This window comes from Hylobates moloch, unplaced genomic scaffold (assembly GCF_009828535.3).
Source record: "Hylobates moloch isolate HMO894 unplaced genomic scaffold, HMol_V3 SCAFFOLD_5, whole genome shotgun sequence".
NCBI lineage: Eukaryota > Metazoa > Chordata > Mammalia > Primates > Hylobatidae > Hylobates > Hylobates moloch.
The window spans coordinates 114,071,544-114,093,834 of NW_026652280.1; the positions used below are offsets into that span (position 1 = coordinate 114,071,544).

A 22,291-nucleotide genomic window follows, 5' to 3' on the forward strand; every position below is an offset into this window, starting at 1 on the left:
TGAAAAATAGAGGGAAGAATACTTCCAAACTCATTCTATGATGCCAGTATTACCCTGATATCCAAACCAAAGACATATCAAAAAAAGAAAACTACAGGCCAGTATTTCTGATAAGTACTGATGTAAAACTCCTCAACAAAATATTAGCAAGTCAAATTTGACAATACATTAAAAAGATCATTCATAATGAACATATGGGATTTATCCCAGGAATGCAAGGATGGTACAATATATGCAAATAATCAGTGTGATACATGGTATCAACAGAATGAAGGATAAAAACTATAATCATTTGAAGCGGGTGGATCACCTGAGGTCAAGAGTTTGAGACCAGCCTAGCTAACATGGTGAAACCCTATCTCTACTAAAAATACAAAATTAGCCAGGCGTGCTGGTGAATGCCTGTAATCCCAGCTACTCCAGAGGCTGAAGCAGGAGAATCACTTGAACCCAGGAGGTGGGGGCTGCAGTGAGCTGAGATCACGCCACTGCCCTCCAGCCTGGGTAACAGAGACTCGGTCTAAAAAACAAAACAAAACAAAACAAACAAAACAAAAACAAAAAAACTATAATCATTTCAACTGATGCTCAAAAATTTGATAAAATTCAACACCCCTTTATGATAAAATCCTAAAAAAACTGGGTATATAAGAAACATACCTCAATATAATAAAAGCCATATATACAACAGAGCCACAGCTAGTATCATACTGAATGAGGGAAAAACTGAAAGTCCTTCCTTTGAGATCTGGAAAATGAAGATGCCAACTTTCACCACTGTTACTCAACACAGGACTGGAAGTTCTAGCTAAAGCAATCAGCAGGAGAAAGAAATAACAGGCATACAAATCAGAAAGGGAGCAGTCAAATTATCCTTGTTTGCAGATGATGGGATCTTATATTTGGAAAAACTTAACAACTCCACACATAAAAAAACTATTAGAACTGATAAACAAATTCAGTAAAGTTGCAGCATACAAAATCGACATACAAAAATCAGTAGCATTTCTATATGCCAGTGAACAATCTGAAAAAGAAAAAAAAAGTAATCTCATTCACAATAGCCACAAATAAGATTAAATACCTAGGAATTAACCAAAGAAGTGAAAGATCTCTACATTAAAAATTATAAAATGCTGATGCAAGAAACTGAAGAGGACACAAAAAATGAAAAGATATTTCATGTTCATAGTTGGAAGAATCAATATTCTTCTCAATACTACGCAAAGCAATCTAGAGATTCAATGCAATCTCTATCAAATCTCTATCAAAATACCAATGACATTCTTCACAGAAATAGAAAAAACAATCCTGAAATTTATATGGAACCACGAAAGATCCAGAATAGCCACAGCTAGCCTGAGGAAAAAGAACACAACTGGAAGAATCACATTACCTGACTTCAAATTATACTACAGAGCTATAGTAACTAAAGGAAGATGGTATTGGCATAAAAACAGACACATAGACCAGTGAAACAGAATAGAGAAATCCATACACCTACAATGAACTCATTTTCAAGAAAGGTGCCAAGAACACACATTGGAGAAAAGACAGTCTCTTCAATGGTTCTAGGAAAACTGGATATCCACATGTAGACGAATGAAACTTGACTTCTATCTCTCACTGTATACAAAAATCAAATCAAGGTGAATTAGACTTAAATCTAAGACTTGAAACTATAAAACTAAAAAAAGAAAACACTGGGGAAACTCTCCAGGACATTGGTCTGGGCAAAAATTTCTTCAGTGATACTCCACAAGCCTAGGCAACTAAAGCAAAAATGGACAAATGGGATCACATCAAGTTAAAAAGCTTCTGCACAGCAAAGGAAACAATCAGTCAAGTGAAGAGACAATCCGCAGAATGGGAGAAAATCTTTGCAAACTATCCATCTCACAAGAGATTAAGAACCAGAATATAGAAGGAGCTCAAACAACTCTTTAGGAAAAATCTAATAATCTGATTAAAAAACGGGCAAAACATTGGAATAGACATTTCTCATGAAGAAGACATAGAAGACATAGAAACAGGTATATGAATAAGTGCTCAGGACATTGATCATCAGATAAATACAAATCAAAAGTACAATGAGGTATCTTCTTGCCCTAGTTAAATATGGCTTTTATCCAAAAGACAGTGAATAACAAATGCTGGAGAGGGTGTGGTGAAAAGGGAACCCTCATACACTGTTGTTGGGAATGTAAATTTGTACAACCACTATGGAAAACAATTTGGAGGATTCTCAAAACACTAAAAATAGAGATACCATACAGTCTAGCAATCCCACTGCTGAGTATATACCCAAAAGAAAGGAAATCAGTATATTGAAGAGATATCTGCACTCCCATGTTTGTTACAGCACTTTTCACAATAGCCAAGATTTAGAAGCCACCTAAATGTCCATCAACAGATAATTAGATAAAGAAAACATGGTACATATACACAATGGAGTACCATTCAGCCATAAAAAGAATGAGATCTTATCATTTGCAATGACACAGATGGAACTGAAGATCACTATGTTAAGTGAAATAAGTCAGGCAAAGAAACACAAACTTTGAATGTTCTCATTTCTTTGTGGATGCTAAAAATTAAAACAACTGAACTAATGGAGGTAGAGAGTAGAAGGATGATTACCAGAGGCTGGGAAGGGTAATTGGGGTTGGGGGGGTGGTGAGAGGGAAGTGGAGATGGTTAAGGAATATAAAAAATATATAGCTAGAAAGGCTGGGTGCGGTGGCTCACGTCTGTAATCCCAGCACTTTGGGAGGCCGAGGCAGGTGGATCACGAGGTCAGGAGATCCAGACCATCCTGGCAAACATGGTGAAACCTCGTCTCTACTAAAATTACAAAAAATTAGCAGGGCATGGTGGCGGGTGCCTGTAGTCCCAGCTACTCAGGAGGCTGAGGCAGGAGAATGGCGTGAACCTGGGAGACGGAGATTGCAGTGAGCCGAGATCGCACCACTGCACTCCAGCCTGGGCGACAGAGCAAGACTCCGTCTCAAAAAAAAAAAAAAAAAAAAAAAAAAAAATATATATATATATATATATGTGTGTGTGTGTGTGTGTGTGTGTATATATATGTGTGCATATATATGTGTGTATATGTGTGTGTGTGTATATATATATATATATATATAGCTAGAAGGAATGAATAAGACCTAGTTTTTGATAACACAATAGGGTGGCTACAGTCAGCAATAATTTAATTGTACATTTTATAACTAAAAGAGTATAACGGGTTGTTTGTAACACAACAGATAAATGCTTGAGGAGATGTATACCCCATTTTCTATGATGTGGTTATTACTTATTGCATGCCTGTATCACAGTATAATATCTCATGTATCCCACAAATATATATACCTACTGTATACCCATACAACTTTTTTTTTTTAATTAAAGGATAAGCTATTTTAATACTGGAATCTCTCTCTTTAGTTATATAATTTAATTCTTTCTCTCTCTCTATGTATATAAAATCTCTTCACTATAATTTTTGTTATAGTATCACTACTCTTCAAATAATTACGAAAAATTTGTCACCTGGTGCAATTTTCCCATCCTGAGCTGCGGGACCATCTTTCAGCACATTTTTCACTTGTAGGAATTCATCAGGTCTATCTCCGCCAATAATGGTAAAACCAAATCCCATTGAGCTTTTTTTCAGTGATGCTCGAACAAGGACACCTTTAAGCTGGGATGGATCTCTTGTGAAGTGTGATTTTTCCATATCTGTGCCAAAATGAGAAGTGGGTTTGAGAACAAAAATAATTACAATGAATATAGCACTCAAAGTCAATCTTTTATACGACTTTTTAATGTTATTCTCAACTTTATCTCTTTCTCATTGCCTTGTCTGCACTTACTTTTTCAACCCAGAGTCCATTATATGAAGTCAAAATGATACAACCTTTAGTACTAAATTCCTGAAAGTTTGGATACTATTCAACTGTACTATAAAACTCAGCATCTACTGAGTTTTATGTGCAAAATACTATACCAGGAAGATGAAGTCAAGTGTCACAAACTTATGAAAGGAGTATATTGAGAATTTTTATAATTCACAGCTCGGGCTTTCTGCAGTCTTTAATTTATAACTGATGGAAGGAGTGAATCTTTTTACTATCAGTAAATATCTTCATATTTCTATCCCTTTCACTCATGTTTAGTGGATAATTTAGGAAGAAAAATACATAGTTCTTTTGAAATGCCCATTTTTAGGGGTTAGATGACCCTAGTGATTCACATCTGCAAATAACAACTTCCTTCCAGAACCTCTTCTCTCTTCTCCTCAACCATGCCTGCCATTAGGGAAGTGACAAAAACTGAGAGAATCAAATTGTGCAGGTTTATAATTTACAAAGTATTAAATTAACTGTAAAAAAAGATTTTAAATGTTCTGCCATTATCTATTTTTTAACAAATTTATTGAGATATAATTCACATACCGTAGAATTGAGCCCTTTGAAGTGTACAATTCAATGTCATGTGACTATCAGCATACTCTAATTTTAGAACATTTTCTTCCCTCCTCAAAGGAAATCTCCATGCCCATTAGCAGTCATTATCCAATTTCTCCCCAACCCACATCCATATCCTAGCCTCAGGAAACCACGAATCTACTATCCACGTATAGACGTGCCCAATATAGGCATTTCATATAAATGGAATCAGACGATATGTAGTTTTTTGAATGGTTTCTTTCACTTGACAGTGTTTTTGAGGTTCATCTGTATTGTAGCATATGTCAGTACTTTATTGCTTTTTATTAATATATAATAAATATTAAATTAAATATGTACTTACTAAAGATAAAATATATTTATTATATTATTGCCAAATAATATGCCACTGTATGGATAAACATCACATTTTGTTTATACATTCATTAGTTGATGGACATTTAGGTTATTTCCACTTTTTGGCTATTATGAATAACGTTGATATGAACACTCACAAGTTTCTGTGTGGACATATTTTCATTCATCTTGGGTATACACTGAGTGGAATTCCAGCAGTTACTACACATATATGGTAATTATGTTTATCATTTTGCCAACAGTTGTACTGTCTGACCTTCCATACCCTCTTCATTCTATTGCAATTTTACTTCACTCTCTACTTGCTCTTGCTGGAGTGACTAATGACCTCCCTACTGTCAAATCCAATATATATTTTTCAATCTTCAACTTCCTTGACATTCCAGCAACATGTGACATACTCAACCTCTTCTCATGGCTGTCTATCCCTACAACCTCATCGCTTGTTACTGCCCTACAAATACCCTACGCTGTAACCACACCTACTTGCCTTCTGGCCTTTCAGCACACCATTTCATGCTTCTGTGATTTTAAACATTCTGTTCCTTCTACTTGGTATGCTTTCTTGCTCCTTTAAAATTTTTGTCTGCCTGCTTTAACCTTTCCTGACTTTTAAAGACCTAGTTCCTATCTCTTCTGCTTTGAAATTTCTCCTGCCCCCTTGACATTCTCCACCAAAGCAGAGTTGGGTACTCCCTTCTTTATGCCACCACTGTAACTTGTACATGTCTATTAATAACAATGAAACTATCATTTATTAGTCAACATGTGCTTAATACCATTGTAGGCACTTTACATCTGTTAATTTACATACTCATAACCACCTTAAAAGGTGGGTACCATTATTATTCCTATTTTATATATGTAGAAATAGGAGCATTTAGAGATTTAGGAAACGTACCCAAGATTACACAGCTGGGATTCAAACCTGCTCCTCAGCTTACCATTATAACTACTATTCTATGATGGCACCTATTTCCCTATATTATAACCATCAGTTTCCTGTATTAGACTGTGAACTCTTGACGGCAAGCCCTGTGTTACTCTTAGTCATTTTTGAATACCTAGTGCCTAGCAAAGCACTGGGGATATAGTCAGTGCTCAAAAGTATTTGTTAAACTCAAAATGTTTGCTAAACGAAATGTAAAACTTTAGGAGGAGGATGATGTTTTTGAAGAGTAACTATAAGAAAGAACTATTTCTCTCATAGGTAACCGAAGTGGAGAATCTACTGGATTACTACAATATGGCCATATATACCCCTGGTTATTAATGACAAGTGAGTGCTGGAAAGGGATGGGGAGGGATAAGTAGAATGTAAGAACTTCCTGAGCAGTGTTTTCAAAATACACATGACTAGATTCATCGAAATTTCTGGATCTATATTTTTAAAAAAATGCTCCCTAAATGAGTCTGATGTTACTAATACCTACCATTCCACTTGAGACTCAATGATATAGGTAAATCATTTGATATATTTATTATTTATTAATATTGGTTAATGAATCCTCAGTGGTTACAGATACCATACTTAAGCAACTAACTTGGGAAAAGCTAATGATGAACTAGAGACCTAATATTGGTCTAGCCTTAAACATATAAGGAAGCATTCCAATCTTCAAAACAAAATCTCAAATTCATAAAAAAGCTGCCCAAATCCCTTCTCCCAACAACTTTATGCTTTTTGTATACTCCTGAGAAAAATCTCAGTATTCTCACAATGTTCAGATGTTTTATTAAGATTATTCATATCTTTACAGTAACAACTAGACACTCTTTAGTGTCAAAGCCATAGAAATAAAAAGTTCAAACTCACCTTTATTAACTGAGCACACAAATTTCACAAGTTATTCTTAGAAGAAAAGATTGAGAAGAATGCTTACCTGGTTTTGAAGACCCAATTTCAGCCTGTCCTAACTGCTTTTTCCTTTTGGCTTCCTCCACTGGATTTTCAAACTGGGTTTTCTGGTTAAGGTGACTGTAGAATGCAGAAAAATATACATTTCAGTTTAAAATAAAACAGTAACATATTCTTAAATAGTCTATCATACTATTCCATCATCATTGATTAGGGGACAAATATGTATCTTTAGGCTATGGAACATGGAGAGACTGACAGATGATAGCAGAGGGGCTTTCTGTCGCTAAATAAATTCCTGCAGAAGATGCCAAGCTGTGAAGGTTTTGATATTATATTTACTATAGCTTCTTCATAAACCTACCCAACATAGCCAATAATGGTTTTCAAAACTATAGCCTTCTTATCTGATGTAATCAGAAGTACTTGTTCTTGGTAATTTAATTTTTTTTTAAAAAGGCAGTTAATGATAGAAGGGTTTTAATTTAAGTTTCTCCAAAATGAAGCAAGCTGTAAAGGCACTTTCAAATAAATTTGTGTACAGAATCCTTTTTAAATTATATTACTATTACTTTTCCACTGACTCACCTATATCCGTTAGTAGCAACTAAGAAAATGACTTGCTTTTATCAATTATAGTATAGAATAACTCTTTCACACTTAAATTTCTTCATAATTATATCATAATTAAATGAATAATTATAACATAGGTTCAACTGGCATTTACGATTTGGGAACATTCACTACAGACTCTTGGAATGCATACAACTCTGTGAGAGAAAGCAGGAAGCCTGGGGAGACTAGCCGCTAGGAGATTAGCCAAAACTATTCAACACGCTATGGGCAATAGTATGTTTTACAGAAGAAAAAGGGCACTATTCTTCTGGCAAGCCAGTTAACTGAAAGTTGGTTAAGAAAGCAAATGCTGTAAAAAAGATGTTTAGGACCTCGAATAGGTCTAATTCAGAAGCAATGGAAATCATATTCTAACACTTCCATAGTACAAATATATTTCAGCATATGCCACAGTTCTCCACTTTAATTAAAGAAGTGAGGCCGGGCGTGGTGGCTCATGCCTGTAATCTCAGCATTTTAGGAGGCCAAGGCAGGCAGATCACGAGGACAAGAGATAGAGACCATCCTGGCCAACATGGTGAAACCCCGTCTCTACTAAAAATACAAAAATAAGCTGGGCGTGGTGGCGCATGCCTGTAATCCCAGCTACTCAGGAGGCTGAGGTAGGAGACTCACTTGAACCCAGGAGTCGGAGGTTGCAGTGAGCCGAGATCATGCCATTGCACTCCAGCTTGGGTGACAAGAGTGAAACTCCCATCGCAAAAAAAATAAAAAAAGTAAAAAAAAAAGAGGTGACATGAGTGAACACCAACAATTAAATACCAAATCATGAGAATTTCAGAACATGATTGCCTTAGGTAGGCTGAATATTACAAAATGTACATATAAATAGTCACACAAGTTGAACATTTACTTTGCCTTTTTATTTATTTATTTTATTTTTTTGGAGACAGGCGCTCGTTCTGTCACCCAGGCTGGAATGCAGTGGTCCAATCACAGCTCACTGCAGCCTCAACCTCTCAGGCTCAAGCAATATTCCCACCTCAGCCTCCTGAGTAGCTGTGACCACAGGTGTGTGCCACCATGCCCAGTTAATTAAAAAAAAATTTTTTTTTTGTAGAGATGGGGTCTTACTATGTTGTCCACACTGGAGCTTTGCCATTTGCAAACATTAAGAGTGGTGGTAGAGAAATGGGCAGCAGGGACTAAAATAAAAATTTAAAAAACCACTTTCAAAAAAAGGAATGTTAGCTTTCTCCATGTCACTCAGGCTACTAGTGCATACCAGTTCCACAACAGACGTGGTTACTTATTAAATAGTTTAAGAGTTCTAAATATGGTAAGTGCCACTGGACATTCTTTGGGTTCTGATTTCACTAACACTTAAGTATGCTTCTGCTTCATAACATAAGGGGGACACCCTGTCCATTGAGTTAACTGTTTAACTCTGTGAAAATAAAAATCCTAGGAACTACTTTAAAAAATGTATTTAGGCACTGATTTTTACATATTCTTTTGAAAAACAACTAAAAATTAACACTCAGAAAAGAATAAACCTGTTCAGAAAGAACCTTGGCTCACTTTCACTTTAATGTCATTGGCTAGAATGACTCACTTTGCCACCCAGGCATTAGAACATAAAAAGTAGTAATTTGTATTTATACCCTTTGTAATGTGTGGGAGAGGAGAGTAGAAGTATGCAAATGAGTAATCCTTTTCCTAAAAATTTGACAAAAGAATATAAGATTTACTGAAGGAAGTTATTGTCTTCATTATCTTAGACTATCTAGACTAAAATGCTACTCAAAAAAAATCAAAAAATAAAAAAGTGAAAATACTGTCCTTTTCATTTAGTTACTTATACCTACACTATTATTAAGACACAACAAATTTTGTTTTCCAAATAACTAGCTATGGGAAATAAGAGAGAATATTACAGATTATCAGAAAGAAACAAAGCAAACAAGAATGATTAAATAGTAGTACACAATTTGGCACACTATCTGTATTAAAATTTGATGTCTAATATCTGGATTTAAAAATTTATCTCAACAAAATATTCTTTCATAAAGAGTTTTAGATGGCTGGGCACGGTAGTTCACGCCTGCGATCCCAGCATTTTGGGAGGCCAAGGCGGGTGGATCACTTGAGGTCAGGAGTTTAAGACCAGCCTGGCCAACATGGTGAAACCCCATCTCTACTAAAAATACAAAATTAGGTGGGTGTGGTGGCGCATGCCTATAATCTCAGCTACTCGGGGGCTGAGGTACGAGAATCACTTGAACCTGGGAGGCGGAGGTTGCAGTGAGCCAAGATCGTGCTGCTGCACTCTAGCCTGGGCAAGAGTAAAATTCCATCTCCAAAAAAAAAAAAGTTTTAGTTGTGAAAGCAAGTATATATTTTGACTTTGTCACCTAGGTGCATCAAGACATTTAATGCTTATTACCCTGATCTAATCACTATATATTATGTGTACTGAAACATCACTACGTACCCCCAAAATGTGTATAATTATATGTTAATTTTAAAAAGACATGTAATGCAATATAATCAAGACTGCATTTCTAAATATATAAGCAAATTTATAGATTATGCATATTTATATTTATGCATATTATAAGCATATTACATTTTTGGAACAATTTTATTTTAAAAAATAAATTCATCCATTTCAGAATCCCATCCTCTAAAATAAATACAAAGAAAAACTACCACTGCAGTTGGTGTTACTACTATAAGGCTCCTGCCAAGAGCAATCATCGTGCCATCTGGTTTGAAAAACTAAAAGAGCCAAAGAGTAGCCATTCAAGTAACAGCTTTTTATCTCCATCAGTAAACTCACTGCAGATTACTATGGTTGAGATTCAAAACCTAACTAATCTGGGAATCAAGCCACACTCCACAGCTCAGCTGACTCCATACTAATGTGCATCTTGAGTACAGTCTGCTCCTTCTTAATCTAATACAAAACCCTCCTGTAAAATGAGCTCATTCTGGGAATAATCATACAAAATCATGTCGCTGCTGCTGTTGCTTCTAATTCAGGCTATTTCATGTACCTCCCTGACAACTAGGAGCAGGTCGCTTCAGGATTTGCCCTAAAGTTGCTTTAATATTATATCTTTGCATAATGGGGACCAGATCATTCAGCTCAAGGTTTTGTAACAGGCAAATGACTTTCACCTTTTGACTATGTATTCAAATCCACTTGGAATGGATAATAAAGAGAATGAGAATCATTATCTCAGAAATGTTCAGCAGTGTCAATGGCAAATAGCTGATTAGAGCCCAATTTAAATAGACTAAACTTTGAGGGGAAGAAAAAAATCCTGCAAAACCTTTTCAGTTGGCCCCCAAATACTCCTTTGATGTGAAAAATGGTTGTTTCTTCCTTTAACAAAATATGACTTAGGAAAAAATAATAATAAAAGACCTGCTGTATACTTTTTACATCACAGTATCAGCAAGACATTAAGTAACACAATAGAAACAAAATTAGCATAGCTTTCAAAGGAACCAAGATATTGAAATTCTGAAGTTATATACTTAAGTGTCAATCTAACTGAGTCATTTCCTTAGGAGACACATTTAATTTTAAGAAGTCATTCCAAAAATCCCTCTAACCACAGTGACTCAAGTAACAACCTGCACAATAGAATAAAGATTACAGTTGCAACAGGAGTCAGAGATGCTTACTTTAGGGATAATTACCAGGAAATGGCATTGGTTTACGCCTATAAGTGTTGAAACATTAAGAAACAATCATAAAATTAAAGATGATTGTGTTTGTTACTTTTTCAGGTAATAATAACATTTTGTCTTTGCTACCTAGGCAGCAGGTTTAACTCCTAGTCTCCAGGTGAATAGTAATGTTTCTGATACAAGTATTTGCCTGCTGCTAGACGCTTGAGGTCAAATTCAATGTTTAGCATCTGGAAAGAAATCAATCCCAATGGTCATAACAATGTAGCAATTAGATAAAGAAAACAGAAGGCAAAATTAGACATTGATATTAGCTTAATTTCTCTGGCTAACACAGGCAGGTGTCTGGCACTCCTCTCCAATATATATTTATGTTTAAATTTAACTGTAACAGCTGCCTAAGAAGCAACTTTCACCCCTAAAAAGAATACTAAGTTTTCCTTGAAAAACTCCTTAAAAGAGAGCATACCTTTAGGTGTATGCTTCAAAATTTTGGATAATTATGTTATAATGCCCTAAAGATCTTCCACTGCTTTCAGAAGCATACAGTGGTAGTGTTGGAAATGACCTTGATAATTCATCTAGTCCGTTGCCCTCATTTCAGTTTTCTATCAACTGACTTTCTCTTTAGAGGCTGTAGTAGTAACAATACCATCTCCAGCTATTAATCCTCTAGGCAACTTCCCCCTTATTCTCTATATTTAGAAATTCAAAGCCAACTTCTGGGAAGCCCAAGGTCAATGAAAGTAAATGCTCCCTGCCCCTGCCTTTTCATTCCCCTAGTTGAAAAACTCAACAGCTGGATCACGGAAGCATAAAGTGCTGTATCCAGTATTCTCTAAAGCTATATGCTGAAAGGAAAACATTTGGGAGAATATTAACTGAGGTAACAAACTTACTCAACATAGTATGTCCCATACTGAGGGTCCTCTATTTTCTCCCAGCCGTAAGGAAGCTCTGCAAATAAAGAAAATTGAGTGAAATGCCAGATTCAAAACTGACAGAAAGGAATTCACCAGTGAGTGAATTTATTATTTCATTATACTAATATTTGGGAGTCAGAAAGCTGAGGGCTCACTTTCAAGGAACAAACACGATTTAAGTCTGACTGGCTTCTTCACCAGCCAGTGAGAATTTCAGCAAGCAATTAGAAGCCCAGAACAGAAGATGGCATTAAACAAAAAGGTGTTCATGTGAACCACAAGCCATAAAAATGCTAATAAAAATTACTGTATATTTCATTCATTTAAAAACTTTGATCATGCTGACATGAGACATTTACCCTGTAGTCCAATACAAGAAGCAGGTACCTGTTCAATCTTTTACTATTATACATAATCATTTTTGATGTTATGTTCAGACCCACTTCTCCTCAAAGGAAACCCTAGCCCTGGACTTTTGTCATTTCAAGTGAGCAATCTAGATTTGCTTAAAACCTACAAAAGTACCTGCTTTCTCTTGGTGAACAAGATCTGAGTATCTGAAGGAACACTAATCTAACTACCACAGTGCTTTGTGTAATCTGTATTTGTGAATGATAACAAATAAATACCTTACATCGCATTTTTATATATTACTAATTCTCAGTAAGTGACCAATAAAATATAACCAGAAATACTGAAGGTAGTTGAATTTCTGAAAGTTAAAACAAATCTCTAGCCTTTTCAACATGAACTGACGTGAGCTTTCCAATGTGAATGTGAATCTTTTCCCTCCCACTTTCTCTGCATTCCTTGTAAAGTTAAGGTTTCTTAAGAACCATCTTATTAGTAAAACATGGATAAGTTGGGAGGAATGTTCCTAGCAGGTGGTTCTAGTCCTGTCCATTTTAGATAGCAGTTGAGCAAAAAAGAATTTTTTTAAAAGTCCACTGTTGTGCACTATGATGTCCCATGCTTTTATTTTCAATTTCTCTTAAGAGTGCTTCTGCTCTGCTGAAAGACACACACACAAAAAGCACGCTGGACAGCAAACAGGTTTAGAAAGCATCACAAGACTTATTAGTTTTATATCATTTAGCCTCAATTATGACATACCAACTTTGTAAGTAAAAATTCTATTATAATAAACTTGACAAGCTATACTGTTTTACTCTAAGAAAAATTATTGTTCTGCATTCAGAATATAAGAAAAGAACAGATGACTAGCCTCCTGGTGAAAACCTCTGAATTACCCCTACCCCATTTCTCCACCATACTTTTCTGCATATATATTGATTGGTGGTTTCAAAGTTTGATGAGTTTTTGTGTTTTTCCTTTGAAGGACCTGGTTGAAATGTCTCAGGTGGGAAAGATGAGAACAAATGAAATATTAAAATAGTTGAAATATGTGAGAAGAGAACAAAACATTAAAAAGAACTGAGATGTACTGTAGTTCACTTTAATCCTCCTTAGCTATGAAGCAAATCTATCAAATAGATATAATATTTTATCGCCAAACAACTGTTACATGGATAAGAGTATATTTTTGGAAGCCGGGCGCGGTGGCTCACGCTTGTAATCCCAGCACTTTGGGAGGCGGAGGCGGGTGGATCACGAGGTCAGGAGATCAAGACCACAGTGAAACCCCGTCTCTACTAAAAATACAAAAAAAAAAAATTAGCCGGGCGTGGTGGCGGGCGCCTGTAGTCCCAGCTACTCGGAGAGGCTGAGGCAGGAGAATGGCGTGAACCCGGGAGGCAGAGCTCGCAGTGAGCCGAGATTGCGCCACTGCACTCCAGCCTGGGCGACAGAGCGAGACTCCGTCTCAAAAAAAAAAAAAAAAAAAAAAAGAGTATATTTTTGGAATATATCTGTAAAACTGCACTATAGCAGTTATGGATCTTCCATGAAAAATATATTTTTCTTTAATATAAATTTTCTTGAAATAGCATGGGAACTGAATAGAGCTGAGTAAGGAAGAATTCTACAAATGTACCACAATTAGATTTATGTTTTGTCTTTAGAGAAGTTTGGAGAAATTAAGGACTATAGAAATAGCTGAAATAGTCCATTTGACATCTGAAAAATTCACTAAAAGGGATGTACTAATAGTAAGGATAAAAGATCAACATAAATATATTTTAATGTTAACTTGAAAGTTGATTTAGCATTTTAGTTAGCACTCAAGTTAATTAGCAACTAAGAGATTAGCAGTCCTTTCTTTAGGAGGGCAAACAAATGCAGCCATTTATCTTCTGGGTTACTTTATTAATTTTAAACCTTTACCACTGATACCATTAGCAAGTTTTTTTTGTTTTGTTTTGTTTTCATGCAGGGCAAATTAATACCGATAAAGAAGTGGTTATTATTTGCTCATTTAAAATGAAGGTAATAAAAATCAAGACTAAAATACCTAGCAATTTTATACACTATTTAGTGGATCAATTCATTTATTCATTTTCTTTCTTTTTTCCTTCCTCCCTTCTCATCCTCCTCTCCCCATCATCCTTATGCAGAAATAAAAATTAGAAATACAACCCAATTCTTGACTTCAAGGAGTTTATAGTCTAGACAGGAAGACAGAACAGATAAATGATAAGATAAAGATAAACATAATCTTTTTTGGGGAGTGCAGAGGCATACCAATTGCCTGGTAAGATTGCTATCAGGAAAGCCTTCTAAAAGGTGATGTTTAAGCAGTCTTTAAAGATAAGCTGGCTCACGCCTGTAATCCCAGCACTTTGGGAGGCCGAGGCAGGCGGATCATGAGGTCAAGAGATCGAGACCATCCTGGCCAACATTGTGAAACCCCGTCTCTACTAAAAATACAAAAATTAGCTGGGTGTGGTAGTGCATGCCTATAGTCCCAGCTACTCAGGAGGCTGAGGCAGGAGAATCACTTGAACCCAGGAGGCGGAGGTTGCAGTGAGCCGAGATCGTGCCACTGCATTCCAGCCTGGTGATAGACCGAGTCAAAAAAATAAATAAATAAAATAAAAAGTTGGGATTAGGGAGAGGGAGATGATTCCAGATAAAGGGCATTGAGGTATTAAGAATGCTTGGTATTTTCCATAATTACAAATAATTTGGTAACCTAGAATGAAAGTTGTATGCAAAGAGAAATGAATTTTATGAACAAGCACAAAATTACAACATTCTTAGAGTGCTGTGTTGAGAAGTTTGATCTTTATTTTGATGATGATAGAGAATTGATTAAGATGAACTGTGACATGATTTAATTTATATTTGAAAAAGATTATGGGCAGCAGTAATAAAGGACGAAATAGATGGTGTGCAATGAGAATAAAGGCAGACAAATAAGACAAACACTAATAGACTGCATAAGAACTTGTGAAGACTGGAACTAAGGCAGGGGTAGTAGAATGGATAATAAAACAAAGAAGGTAAAGTAACAGAACTTAATGACTACCATGAGGATTGAGGAAGGGAAGGGAGGAAAGAGGCAAAGATGATTCCCAGGTTTCTGGCTCTTGTGGCATAAAAGTGATACATTATCAAATATTTATTGAAAAATTATGAAAATGGGCCGGCACAGTGACTTACACCTGTAATCCCAGCACTTTGGGAGGCCAATGTGGGCGGATCATTTGAGGTCAGGAGTTGGAGACCAGCCTGAGCAACATGGTGAAACCCCCATCTCTACTAAAAATACAAAAATTAGCTGGGCATGGTGGTGGGTTCCTATAATCTCAGCTACTCAGGAGGCTGAGGCAGGAGAATTGCTCAAACCTAGGAAGTGGAGGTTGCAGTGAGCTGAGATCTCATCACTGCACTCCAGCCTGGGCAACAGAGTGAGAGTCTGTCTCAAAAAAAAAAAAGAAAAAAAGGAATAATTACGAAAATGGTTGTGGGAATAGAAATGAGAAATTAATGTGGATTTAGAGGAATTTAGGAGACAGATGATGTATTAAAAGTGCCTAGTAATGTGCCTACCACCAATGGACACTCAAGAAATGGCAGGTTTTTATTTTTTATTTTTTTTGAGATGGACTCTTGCTCTGTCGCCATGCTGGAGTGCAATGGCATGATCTCGGCTCACTGCAACCTCCGCCTCCCCAGTTCAAGTGATTCCCCTGCCTCAGTCTCCCGGGTAGCTAGGACTAAAGGCGCGTGCCACCATGTCCAGCTAATTTTTTGTATTTTAGTAGAGACAGGGTTTTACCATGTTGGCCAGGATGGTCTTGGTCTCCTGACCTCGTGATCCACCTGAATGGTAGGTTTTTAAAAGTTAGAATTGATAGAACTTGGTAGTTAACTGCAACAGAGAGGAGAAAGTGAGGAAAAGGCGAGGATGACAACCAGTTTTTGGCTCAAGCAGCTGGGGGGATGTCATATCTGTTGAAGGCAGGAAGGAAAGGTGTTACATTTGAGTGATCTGTAGAACATCCTGGTAGAGATAAATAACAAGCTCTTGGCCGTATGAACCCGGTACTCCAAAGAGAAATATAAGATAAAGATTTGAGAGACATTGTAGTTAAAGCTATGACAGCAGACATGATAACCTAGATAAACTGAGCAGAGAAAGGTGAAGAACAGAACCTTAGGAGCACTGACATTTTAAGGGGCAGATGGAGAAAGTAAGAATCATCAGGGGGAATGGTGTAAAAGAAGACAGAAGAGGAAGGGCATGGTCAGCATTAAAAAACGCTTTGTTCCGGAGGCTGAGGCAGGAGAATGGCGTGAACCCAGGAGGCAGAGCTTGCAGTGAGCTGGGATCGTGCCACTGCACTCTAGCCTGGGCAACAGTGCAAGACTCCATCTCAAAAACAAAACAAAACAAAACAAAAACCACTTTGTAAAGCTGTTAAAGATAAGGGCTAAAAAGAGTCTATAAGATCAGGAGGTTACTGGTAACCCTGAAAAGGTAGGAGGCAAAAGTCAGAATATTGTAGTAACTGAAGAGAAAAATATGAGGTAGAGTCCTTAAGAATAGATGACTTAAAACAAAAATTTGCTTGTGAAAAAGATAGTATAAAAACTATGGGGAGGGTTAGGGCCAAGAGAAAATGTGTTTGTTTATTTTTGATACAGGAAAGACCTAACCTAACCATCTTTTCCTGTGTATGAAGCCAAAGTATTCCCCTAAAAAGCTATTTCAAGACAAAACTATTTTGGGCATAACAAGCAGCTGGTTGGTTCTAAATCCCATGAATTCATCTTTCTTTCCTCTTCCCAAAATAGGATTTTTCTTGTTTAAATGTAAGAATTACAATTGTTTTCTCATGGTGGAGCTCTATTCAGTTGATAATTTTTTTAATCATTCTCTAAGCTTGGAAATATCAACATTCAATATATTTGTAAGCTGCCTTTAGCAAAAATTTAATCTTTCTTTCATCATAAGAGAAATGGGATGGGTTGTGGGTAAAATGAATTTCTAATGTTGTATTTTCAAGACAACTACCTAACCAAAACACTATTTTATTTGAATAGAAGATAAAATGTACATCAATTAAACCAAGCTGTTCAAGCTGTGTCCTTACACTGTATTTGAATACACAGCTGGGTTCAGAATATCAGAAGACTGGGAAGAAAAGGGCATGTTTTAGAAACTGTAAGGTCTTTCTAGAAGATCTTAAATGTTCAGCAGAATGTAAACAATATCTTAAACTATAAAACCTACATTTAAAATATTATACTTCTCTTTTCAGCATCTACTCTGTGCAAAGCACTGCAGAGAATACTAATGTGAATCACATATAGTTCATCCTGAAAATAGTCTTCCGTGGGGCTATTACGTGGGGAGACAGTGTAGAGAGGAAAGTGGTAAAGGCTGGCTGAGCATAAAACAAATAGACTCAGTGTTCTAAATTGTAGGCTCCCCCCAAGATAAGTACAGGCAATGTTAAAAAGGTGTACCCAGTTGTGTAAATGGGAGAGTAGCCCATATTAAAGAGTTTCAAACATTCCCAGAATACTGAATGCAATTTTGATCATTCTATTTTAAGAAAAATATACTTAGGATGATCATAAAATGTACTGTCCCCTTTTGAGAATAAAAGGGGATACTATTAATAATTATGCTGGGGCAACAGGAATAAGATGGATCAGTCCTGGGCCAACCAAGACGTATGTTCGGCCTTAATGTAAAGAGCATTAGGGGGAAATGTTCATCCAATTCTTCAAATTCCTTAGAGAATAAAGAATGGGAGGAACATTTCCAGTTTCTCGGAGCCCCTTCACTTTCTTCCCCAAGGAAGAAAGAACGTCTTATCTGACCGGGGAGTTTTACACAATGAACTCAATATACTTGGCTCAGGGACTCTTGAGTTCTCTCACTGTTTTGGTTAACAGCCTGCCTGCAGAGGCGTATTCTGGTCTGTTCTCTGCCATGTCTGCCCGTTGGGAGGAGGCTTGCAGTTAAACACAGAGGCCAAAGACTAAGTACTTAGGTCTCCCTCCTGCAGGGGTAAAATAACAGTAAGGCCATGTACACGCAGGGCTAACATTCATTCGCTGACATTCTGACTTCATCTGTCTGTCTCTGGTGTCTTATTTCTCTATTGACTACAATCTGGTGAATGAAGACGGGCTTATTATTTATTGGCCCCTCAGAGCCTTATAGAGATTGAAAAGTATTTCCAAAAGGGCGACCAAAATAATCTGGAGGATAGAGTAGCTTCTTTCTTTTTTTCCCTTTCTTTCTCTTCCTTTTCCCTTCTTCCCTCCCTCCCTCTCTTCCCTCTTTCCCTCTTTTCAAACACTGAAGTCTCTACTGAAAGGATATACAGATGAATGTGTCAAAAATCACTGCTCTGAGTGTGTTATCTAGTTACAATGCAATATAAGTGCTCCAAGAGAGACATGTCATATGGTACTACTGAGCACAGAGGACAGAACATCTACTTCTGACTTGCAAGAAAAGGACAGAAGGGGCTACAAAGAAATTATACTTTAGATTGGAGCTTAGAAGGATAATAGGTATGAGCCAGGTAGACACAGGAAGCAAGACTGGTTCCTGGCAGAAGAAATGGGTATATGGCAAAGACAAAAAATATGTCAGATTTATGACATGAGAATACTTTGAAAAATATAGAATATGATTCAATTATAAAAAATCTTTAGTACTTAACCAAGGAGTCTGGACTTTATTCTGCTGACAATGGACAGCAAGGGAGAGACAGTTAGAAAGTTAGTTTTAGGAAGATTAATTTGGTCTTACATAATTATCGCCAAGGTTTTTTGATCATGTAGCCTTTTTAGTAAAAAATCTGACATCTGCCCCTCTTCTAATATGTATATAATAAAACATATACAAAAATAGATGTTTTTAAAAGAGGTGATTAAATAAACAATTATCATGATTTTACCTTGATGAAGTTGAAAAAAGCTTATATATGGTCATATGATACAAAAACAGTATCAGCTCTTCCATTTTCTTGCTATTAGTCTGGGTTTGCATATTTGTATTATCTGCAATCAGTAGTGTTTTTGTAGAAATCTTTTAAAGTGACATTTCCATTTTATGTGAGGTTAGTTTAAAAACTATATAACTAGTCTATAAATCCACTTAACTGGGCACAAATCAACTGTAAAATTTCACAGTGTCCTTGAAAAAAGAGCAAAGATGTCTCACCCATTCCTCCCTCAAGGCACTCTGGTTAGAGTATGTGATAATCCGACATATGGAATCAGTAAGAATGCCATTACCAATCTGTATGTAAAATAGTAGTGAAGCTTAGTTTGTTTTTCTTTCAGTAACAACATTATGAAAAATTAGTTCTAATATTTTCTACTGGGTACCAGTAGATAGTTTGAGTACGATCATTTTGGAAACCACTGGCATAAAAGATATATTACAGAGAGAGAAATAACTGGATGAAGAAAGACCAAGAATAATCCAAGTGTGTAGTGATTAGGAGAATGGAAAGGAATACATAACATAAAAGAAAAATCACAGATAGAGAAAGAATAAATGAATAATCATGTAAAGAAGCAAATGTAGCAAAATGTTAATTGTAATATCCTAGTGGTGGGCATATGTATGTTCACTGTATGATTCTTTTCATTTTCCTATATGTTGAAACTTTTGCATAATAATATATTGGCAAAAAGAGAAAAAAAAAAAAGCAACAGGACATGAAAACTAAATCAGGAAGTAGAGCAAGAAGAGAGGAACAGGCAAACATAATTGCAAAGATTTTGGCATAGATGATTATGAGAATGGTACCTATATGACAGAAAGAGGGACGGGGTTGTGTTAGGAGAAAGATGTCAATTTAGTTTTAAATAAGCTTATTTGAAGTATTAGTAGAAAATCAAAACAAAGACTCAAAAGCAAGAGGAAACAGAAATATAATTCAGAACAAAGGACGATACTAGAGATTTTGATAATGGGGCAGGCTATAGTAAACTGATAAAGCTATGAGAATAAATACTTTCCACAAAAGAAAACAAGAAAAGGCAGAAAACTGAAATGAAACAATTAGGGACCAGGAAAAAGAATGGAAGCCAGTGAAAGCGACATGCTCTAGAAGACAAATACCATGTTCACAATCAAAAAAGTCAAATTCTATAGTATTATATATTCTAGTTTGCCTTTAGAATGGCTGATTTCACCATAAGAAGGAACTTACTATGAAAAGCTTTATAAACAACTATGGTATAAAAATTATTTTAAAAATTATTTCTTGGGCTGGGCATGGTGGCTCATGCTTGCAATCCCAGCACTTTGGGAGCTCGAGGTGGGTGGATCACTTGAGGTCAGGAGTTCGAGACCAGCCTGGCCAACATGGTGAAACCCCATCTCTACCAAAAAATACAAAAATTAGCCAGGCATGGTGGCATGAGCCTGTAGTCCCAGTTACTGGGGAGGCTGAGGCACGAGAGTCACTTGGACTCGGGAGGAGGAGGCTGCAGTGAGCGGAGATTGCGCCACTGCACTCCAACCTTGGTGACAGAGAGAGACTCTATCTCAAAAAAATAATAATAATTGAGGTATAATTTACAAACAATAAAATGCACAACTCTTAAGTGCCCTTTTAAAGGTAAAAAAAAAAAAAATCTGGCTGGGTGCAGTGGCTCACACCTGTAATCTTAGCACTTTAGGAGGCCGAGGCAGGCAGATCACGAGGTCAGGAGTTCGAGACCAGCCTCGCCAATATGGTAAAACCCCGTCTCTACTAGAAATACAAAAATTAGCTGGGCATGGTGGCATGTGCCAGTAGTCCCAGCTACTTGGGAGGCTGAGGCAGAAGAATCGCTTGAACCCAGGACAGAGGTTGCAGTGATCCAAGATCGCGCCACTGCACTCCAGCCTGTGCAACAGAGCACGACTCTGTCTCGGGGAAAAAAAAAATCGAGTGCTTGTTCAATTATAAAAAGTGGGTTTTGGCAACTGGATGTGCCTGTGTAACTGTCACCTCAATTGAGATGGAGAATATAGCATTTCAGGGAATTATCTCACTTTACCCCACTTCTACTCTCCCCAGTCATTTTCTGATTTCTATTACCACACAGGAGTTTTGCCTGTTCTCAAGCTTTAAATAATGAGTAATTGAGAACCTACTCTTTGGTATCTGGCTTCTTTTACAACATGTTTCTGAGACTCATCCATGTTGTTGAGTGTTATCAACACTTTTTTCTTTTTACTCATGAGTAGTATTTTCTTGCATGAATACAACACAAATGGTTTATCCATTCTCTTCTTGATAGATATTTGGGATGTTTCCAGGTTTGAGCTATTAAGAGAAAGGCTGTCATAATCATTCTAGTTAAGTCTTTTGGGGAACATATGGTTTCATTTCTCTTTAGATATTACCTCATAGGAAACTGTCAAAAGTTCTAAAAAATGTTCAGGTAATTTTGTGTCCTCACTCACAATAAATGAAAATGCTAGTTGCTCTAAAATCTCATTAATCTTTGGTATTGTCAGTATATTTTATTTTACTATATATAAAAATAACATTACATATATTATATAATATATATTATATATGTATATTTATATTGGGGTATAAGTGGTTTTTGGTTACACAGATGAACTGTATAGTGGTGAAGTCTGAGATTTTAGTGCACCCATCACCCAAGTAGTGTACATTATACCCAATATGTAGTTTTTAATCCCTTCCCCCATCCGACCCTCCTCCCTTCTGAATCTTCAATGTCTATTATACCACTTTGTTTTTGTGTACCCATAGCTTAGCTCCCACTTATAAGTGAGAACATAGACTATTTGGTTTTCCATTCGTGAGTCACTTATAATAATGGCCTCCAGCTCCATCCAAGTTGCTGCATAAGACATTATTTCATTCTTTTTCATGGCTGAGTAGTATTCCATGGTATGTATATACCACATTTTCTTTCTTTTCTTTTCCTTTTTTTTTAATTATACTTTAGGTTTTAGGGTACATGTGCACAATGTGCAGGTTTGTTACATATGTATCCAT

General features: G+C 36.4%; 1 protein-coding gene across 4 annotated transcripts in view; it reads right to left on the reverse strand.

The window, feature by feature from the left end:
• Nucleotides 1-22,291, reverse strand: part of MAGI3 (membrane associated guanylate kinase, WW and PDZ domain containing 3) — a 272,676-nt gene that overhangs the window by 52,424 nt on the left and 197,961 nt on the right. For all 4 annotated transcript variants that reach the window (XM_032154954.2, XM_032154953.2, XM_032154951.2 and 1 more), the window contains exons 7-9: nucleotides 11,865-11,922; nucleotides 6,713-6,807; nucleotides 3,553-3,741 (exon numbers count right to left, since the gene is read on the reverse strand). In XM_032154954.2, the coding sequence (XP_032010845.1) occupies nucleotides 3,553-3,741; nucleotides 6,713-6,807; nucleotides 11,865-11,922 (342 nt within the window). The remainder of the gene's footprint in view (nucleotides 1-3,552; nucleotides 3,742-6,712; nucleotides 6,808-11,864; nucleotides 11,923-22,291) is intronic.